This window comes from Miscanthus floridulus, chromosome 4, assembly GCF_019320115.1.
Source record: "Miscanthus floridulus cultivar M001 chromosome 4, ASM1932011v1, whole genome shotgun sequence".
Lineage (NCBI taxonomy): Eukaryota > Viridiplantae > Streptophyta > Magnoliopsida > Poales > Poaceae > Miscanthus > Miscanthus floridulus.
Genome location: NC_089583.1, coordinates 41,365,204 through 41,374,137, shown reverse-complemented (window position 1 = coordinate 41,374,137; position 8,934 = coordinate 41,365,204). Strand labels below are relative to the sequence as shown.

Here is an 8,934-nt window from a genome sequence, read left to right as displayed (position 1 = left end):
ACTTTTGGAAGCAGCATAGACATTATCGTTATTCTCTTGAATAAGAGCATCACTTACGAACTCATTGAAAGTGATACTTTTGTTGTTCCCCATGGACTTCATCAGTTTGGGACTAAGCCCTCTCTTAAAGCTAGTGATTTTCTTTGCTTCTGAATCAACGAATTCTGGAGCATACCTTGCCAGATGGTTGAAGGCAGGAAGATATTCAGTGAGTGTCTTGGTGCCCTGCACCAACTTCATAAACTCATTGTGCTTTATGGCCATCAACCCGGGAGGAATATAATGACTCTTGAAAGCCTCCTGGAATCGATTCCAAGTGATCTGGGCATTTTCTAGTAGGGTGGACCGATAATGTCGCCACCATATACCTGCTGGTCCTTGCAGCTGATGCGAAGCATACTCCGCCTTCATCTGCTCTGTCACCCTGAGCAAACGGAACTTGTGCTCAAGCGTGTTTAGCCACTCTTCTGCTTGGAGCGGCTCTTCAGCTTCCTTGAAGATGGGTGGCTTGGTATCTTGGAATTCCTTGAAATCACTAAACTGGTTGGGCTCTGGTCCCTGTCGTTGATTGCGGCCTTGGGCTTGATGCTGGGCCATGGTACGCATAGCATCACCCAACGCACGCTGACCTTCCACGAGCATGGCCAACAGATCAGACGGTGTGGGCGATGGTGGCGGTGGAAGATCATCATCACCACTACCCCCACCACGGCCTGAACGCAGATTGCGCGACATCTGCAGAAGCGCATTTGTGAGTAATGATGGACGATGTCAAATACATTGCAGACGAATTGTAGAATTATGCCAAACTGAACTTATTGGAGAGATTTAACTTCATACAATAAACAGAGGCACAATAATTCATCCTCATAACATCGCCATAACTTTACTCCGCACATTCATGCAATGAATACGCTCACATGCCAAATTTTTGATCAACTTCAAGTTTAAGAAATTACATCTAAGTATAACGAGACTGCTCCAGGGCTGTAGTGCTAGTGCGGCCATCAGTAGTAGCATTGCAACTTGGGTGTGAGAGGATTACCTTACATGATGAGAAACTATAACGGAATAATTAGATAAGGGAGGGAGTGATGCAAAAATGTAATGGCATGAGTAAACATGATGCATGCTCGTTCCGTACGTCCTCATGAATCTTAAGAAAATTTAACATTCTAGCGACATAGACGGTGGCATACATACGTTCTCTCATATACGTATCTAGTCGAGCTACACATTGCATTGTTAGTGTACCTACAGAAAATTTCATTGCAGCCCACCCCAACAAAAGAAATAAGTATGCAATGAAAGCAGTAAACTAAGATACTCTCCATATATACATCCCCGGATATATATACTTCGGTATCCAAAGCTACCCGATTGATACACCCACAATTAAGTACCTTCATATGTACATGTGTGCAGCATGTAAACATTCCGGTAACCATAACTAACTCTCCCCTAGACCGACAGTTGGACGGTCATGCTCTCACAACTCTCTTTACCTGGGTGTAGAGGCAATTGATCCATACATTACTATCCCAGCGGATGGCATCCATACAATAGCACGCCGTATGGACGACGAAATAAAATGAAAGAAATTACCCCCCAAAAGTTATTACTTAAATAAGCCACCTGAAAGCCCTTATTTGGGCATAGAGGATATGACAACTGGCATACTTAGATAAAATTTTAGATTTGAACACCTATATATATGTAGCTATAAGTTGTCAAAACTGATTTTTTTGCAACAAAAGCTTTTGTTTTAAATACACATATGACATGTTTAATGTTGAATCTAGCTCTGATACCAGCTGTAACAGAACCGACCAATTTATAAGAGCACAAGTACAAAAGCAATCACCGGAGTGATCAAACCGTCATACTTGAACCCATATAAACCCGGTAGTCAACTGAAACCACGAAGGATTTCAAACCAACTTGCATACAACCAAGATCACAGTAATTCAACATAACAAGCCACATGTTACATCCATTTCACAAGTAGTTCATAAGTACCACATACATCAGAGTACACATAGTTATTACAAAACGAGTTCACAAATAGCGGAAGCAAAGTAGTTTAACACCATCACACACACTTAGTTCAAATACAAGCCAGTACCATAGTCACCTCCAGCAAAAGCAGTAAGATAAGAATAATATAGATGATCATGCCCATGATCTAGTCTTCATCCCCCGCGGGGTGGAGATAATACTTGCAGTAGCCGTTATATAGCACGTCATCTGCAACAAGGGAAATAAACCCTGAGTACAAGAAGGTACTCAGCTAGACTTACCTGTCGTAAACCAGAAATAAATGACACCAAGGATTATGCAAGGCTTTATCGGTGGATCTAGCTTGACAACCATTTTGCATAAAAGCTTTAGTGATACGAGAGCATAATTTGCTTTATGAGTAAGCAGCAATTTAACAATATTAACCTATCAACTAGATTAGCACCTGTACTAGAGCAAGCAATTGATTAACTCCAAACATTAGTAACCATATCTGGTATAATGTTGTATCCTCATCATCATCGATTTAACCATCAAGTTCAATTAAGTGCATCTATGTTGCCGCTGCTCAGTCAAGTTCTCACTATCCGGGAGAGACGGCGATTCGAATCGATTCCTATCCAGCTGGAGGGGTATTCCTAACACAAACCTAGGCATACCTCGCGAAGGCAGCCTTAGGTCACCTTTGGTACATCTTAGGAATCGCGGCTCCGAGCAGCGCCGCACCCTCAGGGAGTCCACTCTGCCAGGTGGTCAATCTCACCTCGGACTTACGCCAATAGCTCCCCGCACATCCTTACTACCGCCAGGGTGCGCACTTTCACTTCTCGGTCTTCCGGCCTGAGTTGAGCTACTCGGCTTCGCGGTCGGAACGAGTTATCCGGCCAACTAAGTGATAGGCATGCGTTCAACATGACATGAGGACATACAGCGAATCGGTCCTTAACCGACACAGATGGGGATAGATCCACAACCAAGACCTCCTTGCCTTGTTGCTTCTCTATCGACCTCCCGCCCGGTCACAATTCATTATTAACACATGGTTATTCTCCATGATAGCAATTATAGCCAACCGTGACCAGGCATTTTTCTAATATGCAGGTGACAGGAAATCACCTGACTTTTACTGGTCTAAGCATGGCTAAGCTTTGATTCGCTCCTAGACCTAAATAGGATTCAGGGTACGTATACTGGCCAAGGAATAGATATATATGCAACAAGTGTTCGCATCCAATTCCTATCACTTAATGCATCAATAAATAAAGATACTCAAAGTAACCATTTTTAAAACATAGGAGTCTTAGAATGCTCTGGGGCTTGCCTTTCAGAAAAGATGAAGGTTGGTGATCGGGGCACTTAAGAACTTCTTCGTTGACTCCTTCTTCGGGGGCCTGCACCTCCTGCTCCTGAGCTTGCTGCTGCTCCTCCAGAAGTACTGGCTCGAATTCCAGAAGCGTAACTCCCTCCGGAACACCTATTGCATGCCGATGCACAAGATAAATATCATGGATGCATAAGGAATGACATGATGCTCATGATGAATGAATCACAGTAAGTTTTTTAACGAAACATCACTGGACACTCGTTTACCGATTAAGAATAGCTCTATTCAAATCACTTTAAAATAGGTATCTAATCTTAACTTGAAGAACAAGATCAACTTACCTAACTTGCATAACCTAAGGTAAAGCTGCTCATCTTCAGTTAAAGGCCTAATACCTAAGAACATTACCATAAACTTAGAAATAGTAATGGTATACATAATTTAACATTTAAAGCTTCATAGGCATACAAGTAGTCCCTTAATTCAATCACAACCAGAGTTCTACAATTTCAAATGACTTGTATGAGGACATTCTGGAAAACTATGAAATTCTCTACAAAGCAATTGTAAACATCACAGCATGATACTTACGTTAACTAACTCGAAATTCCGTAAACCTAGAATTTGTCCAGAATGGCAGGGTTACTAACTTATTTATTTAACGATGATGCAAAAGCCTAATTTGACCAAACCAAGCTTACCAACTTGTTACACATACCAGAGGAACACTAGAAAATATGGTGCTCACTTCTAAATAAATTATTTAATATCCTTTTCCAATTTATTTAGTTAATTAGGTGATTAAAGCAATATATAGTAAAACTGTTCATAAAAATCTACAAAAATTACAGTAGCTATCTCATGCTTCACATAGACTACCATAAAAATTTCAAATCCATTGAGCAAGCAGAACTTGCTGTACCTAAAATAACAAGTGGTATGTCCATTTTTAGCATAATTAGGAAACCCTAATGAAAAGTGTCAAGCAACAGATTTCTCATTTTTCCTAGCATCATTCTAGCATAAGAACCTTACTCACCAAATTTTACCTACACTGGATCTATAGAAAAATTATGAAAATTCACACAAGATCCATCCATTGATAAAAAGAAATTCTATAACTTAAAAACCATACACGCACTAGCTCTGAAATTTTAACCAGAGATTCTACTAAGCAATAATAGATTACCCATAAAATGTCATCATTTTTGGACCACAGAAACTCAAGATAAAATTCAAACAAGTTTGCATGTATCCAAAAACACATTTCAAAGTCCTATTTAATTTATCCAGAATTTCTAAAACATGTGCTCATATAATATTTTTATTAAATACTAGACAATACTAGGAACACAACAAAAATTAGAACCATAACATTTGGGTCTATATACTAGGAAATACCTATTTTTGAATCTATATACCAATCTGTGAAATAATAAAAACAAAACAAATAAGAAAACAATCTACAACGGTTGGGCCAGCCCGAAGGACATGGCGGCCCATGAAGCGCGCACTAGCGCGGCCCAGACAATGGAGCGGCCCACGCTGGGCTCCCGCCTCAGCCACGGTGGCTGACAAGGCGGACCCACGCGATAGAGAGAGAAGGAGGGGAAGGAAGAAGACGACGGCGGGACTCGCCGTCGGTGGCTTCTCCGGTGAGACCAATGGCGCTACGGTGCTCACTACAGCAATGCGCATCTAGCCGTGCCCTTGATTGAAGCTTTTGGCATGGCTACAGGGTCGGCGACGAGCAATGGTGGTGCACGGCCGCGGCAGGACCGGCTCCGACGACGCTACGGCGTCAAGGTCCCTATGGTGACCCTACGGGCTTCGGTGGTACTCCTATGACCTAACGCGAGCCAGAGGAGGGAATGGGAGGACGCAAGGAGCGCTGGCCGTGAGGAGTGCTACTCCGGCGAGGTCCGACAAGGTGGTGGTGGGGGAAAAAGTCGGCGATTGGCCCTTACCGATGCACGATTGACTTGCTAGCACGGTGGAAAAGGGAGAGGGGATCACGGCGGGGCTCCAGGTAAGCTGGGCAACGCGTTTTTGCCAAGACGCAGAAGCTAGGCGAGGGTGAAGTTCCAGCGGCAATGGCGGGCGGCTACGGGCTGCGCTGAGGGAGGCGAGGAATGCGAACTGGGCGTGCGAGTGTGTCGGGCAGGCACGGGGTGGCTTCAAGACACGGCTGGCCGTGCCAGGGCGTCCACAGCGCGTGGCCTACGCGCTCAGGCGAGCGGCGACGAGTGGTGCCACGCGGCCAGCAACTTCTGAACTGGTCGACCATGACGGTCACTGATCGATTTCTGAAAACGGTGATTCAGAGTTCAACGACGATGACTGACAGCGCAGGTTAAACGGTGATTATCTCCTAATCCGTGATGATCTAGACTATGCCATAGTTAACAAAGTTGATCATCTATATGTGAACTACAACACTTGTTATTGGAGCTCGAGCTGGTTTGGCTCTATTAGAGAGATACAAGGTGAAACAGTTGGGTACACGAAACTGCAAAACACTTTAAGACTTAGGAAAATTTCTAAGTATGAAATCAGCATGAATTTCAGACTTGTGGGCCATGTTTGACCATGTTCCACACATTTTCATGAGTTGACCATAAAACAACTTTTGTTTCTTAATAAATTAGCTACAACTTTTGTAAAGAGTGTAAAGCCTTGCAAGGTTTCTAAGTTGGTCATTTGAATCAGTCAAATAGTGATACCCCAAGGATCAATTCTAGTCAAACCTTCACTTGAGGGCATTTTGGTCATTTTGATCTACATGAACAATGTTCCAACAAGTAACCTAAGTGTAGTTAAGGTGTAATAGACCATGATCAACCACTTTACAAAATTGTTATACCCCTTATACAGATCACATGTGATAAAAGCAACTAAACAAGCAATTCACTCATATGTTGCAATGCAATGTTTAATATGTTGCATGACTTTTGTTGCAAGCTTAACTTGCCACATTCCTACCATGTTGCCATGTTTCTAGGTATGAGAAATTAATGTTGCATTCACATGTTGCACTACTACCATTCATAAGCAAGAAGGTATGAACAAACAGAATATGTGAATGTTGCATATGCATGTTTCAGTGACAAATGGCATGATGACATAGATGATGCATATGTTTATGAAATGACATGCAATTATGTGGAAGCCAAACACCTAGGGTGTTATAGAGGGTAGCGCCGCTGATGAGCCATGCGCTCCCCCTATACCTAATGGCGCCTAGGGCGTCGCTTGAAGGGACGACACTCGCCGACGGAGCACTCCCTTCCACTGAAGTGGCACAGCGGATCAAGGAGGCGATGGAGCCTTCGAAGGACACCGATGGTGTTGTCCTTGCCTTTGTGTACCCGGTGCCAGGACATCCTCCGATGCGGTCGAAACCGAGGTTCATCGATTTCGTAAGTTCTCCCTTCCCGTGTCCTTTTCTTCACTTGAACTTCTAACCCTTCGACACTGACCTCAGGATTGCAGGACCAGCCGAGGAGTCTTGTCCTCACGGATAGCTCAGCTTTGCTGTCGAAGGACCAGATCCTGGCGGCCACAAATCATATCGTGGCCGCCTGGGACAAAAGGACAAGGGAGCTCAAGAAGAAGGAGCGGCTATGGAAGCAGCAAGCGTGTGATCGAGGAGAGGAGACAGACAGTGACGATGATGATTACGACGACAATGACAAGGTAGCCACTGGCGTGGATTGGGACGTCCTGGAGGACGAAGATATGCTGACAGCCGCCCACTGACCCATGCAGGGACCCCTCCCCTTCCATGCGGAGGGAAGCGAGTCCTCGGGGCCGGTGGAAGCTAAAGAATCTGTCGCCCCATCCAAGGTGCCGCCGGACGATCAATGGATGGGGGGAGATGGGTCACCCATCGCCCCCATGGTGCTAATGGAGGGGGCGGCTCTGCTGCCCCGCCCCACGAGCTGACGGGGCGGGCAGGTCCACCGCCACGCCCGAGGCAACGACGGAGAGGGGCGGCTCCGTTGCCGCGCCCTTGGGGATGAGGGAGATGAGCCCCCCTGCCTGGGAGCAGGGGGCAGGCTCGAAGCAGTCCCGCCCAGATGACTCGGGGCAGGGGTCTAGGGGTTCATCCCCAAAACATTCCCGCCGCCCAAAGGCACCCGAGTAGGCCACTGACTCCCCTGTTTTTCCCCCTTTTATTTTTCTGTTTTGACCTTATGCCTTTTTTCCTCTTGCAGATTCTTGCGATGGGGCCACTCTCTAGGGCTAGCACCCAAGAAGAGCCTTGCCCTTCAGGCAGGACGGATGGCGCTGCCCGACGTCGCCCCTGTTTCGGGCAGGAGCGGCGCTGATGCTGTGGCCTCGTTGGCTGATCCAGCGGCGCCCGTGGTGGCGCCTGCGCCCTCGGTGGTTGCTAAGCGGGCGGCGTCTTCCATGGTGGGTGCGGCACCGCCAGCCGAGGGTCCGGTGTCACCGGTGGGGGTTGCCGCGACCGCACCAAGCCAGGGGCAGCCGGACGTGGCCATGGTGGTGTCCGAGGGGGCGGCTCAATCCATGCATCCGGTGGCCCAAGCGACGGCGCCCGACACGGGCCGGGTGGAGGAGGATGCAGCTGAAGGGTCCCCAACACCGACGAGCCAGGCGCAGTTAGACACAGCCGTGGTGGCGTCTGAGGGAGCAGCGTGAGCCATGTCACCGGCGGCCCAGGCTGCGGTGCCTGAGGTGGGCTGGATGGAGGAGGACACGGCCAGAGGGTCTCTAGGCATCGTGGCGGTGGTGGAGAGGACCCGCAGGAGGTCGCCTCCAGCCTTGTTGTCAGGGGGCAGCCGTTCCCCCACGTGGGGGGAGCTGCCGCTCCAGTGGATGGCCGCCGAGGACCCAACATCGGCTCTTTTCTCGCTTGACGATGCTGCCGAGAGCTTGGAGCGGGAAAATCTTGACATTGGGTTCTCGGCTATGATGGATGCCTTGAGCTAGGCCAGTGGTGCCCTACACGAAATCCTTGTTCCTATCGGTCGGGTATCCGCTTGATCTTCTCCCTCGTTTTCTTCTTTCTTCACGTATTTTTGTGTTTTTGTGTTTTTGATACCAGTCTTCTTTTCAGTGTATCGTTGCTCATAGCCGGAACAAGTCCTGGTTCCTTCATGAGAAAAAGGTGGAATGGGACCACCTTATCGAGGAGGCCTGGTTACGAGGAGATGTGGGTGCGTAGCTTACTGCCGCCCAGCAGCAGGAGGCCAAAGCGCGTCAGGACACAAAGGAGATCCATGGGATGTTCGAAGACTTGTCGGTGAGGGTGAAGCTGGACAAGGAGATGGCCACTAGGATCTGAAAGGAGTGGGATGAGCTGCTCTAGAAGGATGTCGTGGCCAGTGAGCGGGCCATCGAGGTCCTAGCTAAGCTAGAGATGGAGCGGGGTCTTAGGCGGAAGGCCGAGGATAGGTCCACGGCCCTGCAGCAGAGGGTGGACTAGGACGCCAAGGTGATCGCTCGGTTGCACAGGGAGTGGGACGAGCTGCACCAAACTGAAGAAAGACTTCGCTCGGAGCATGGCACGGCCCACGAGGAGCGCGACCGGGCCGTTCGAGAGCACGATGAGGCACGTCAGGTGG

At 47.6% G+C, this 8,934-nt stretch overlaps 1 protein-coding gene across 1 annotated transcript; it reads left to right on the top strand.

The window, feature by feature from the left end:
* Positions 1 to 7,627: 7,627 nt before the first annotated feature.
* On the top strand, positions 7,628 to 8,008 carry LOC136548423 (uncharacterized). Its single transcript, XM_066539954.1, has one exon. It carries the CDS (start codon positions 7,628 to 7,630, stop codon positions 8,006 to 8,008), a length of 381 nt encoding a protein of 126 aa, XP_066396051.1.
* Positions 8,009 to 8,934: the final 926 nt, after the last annotated feature.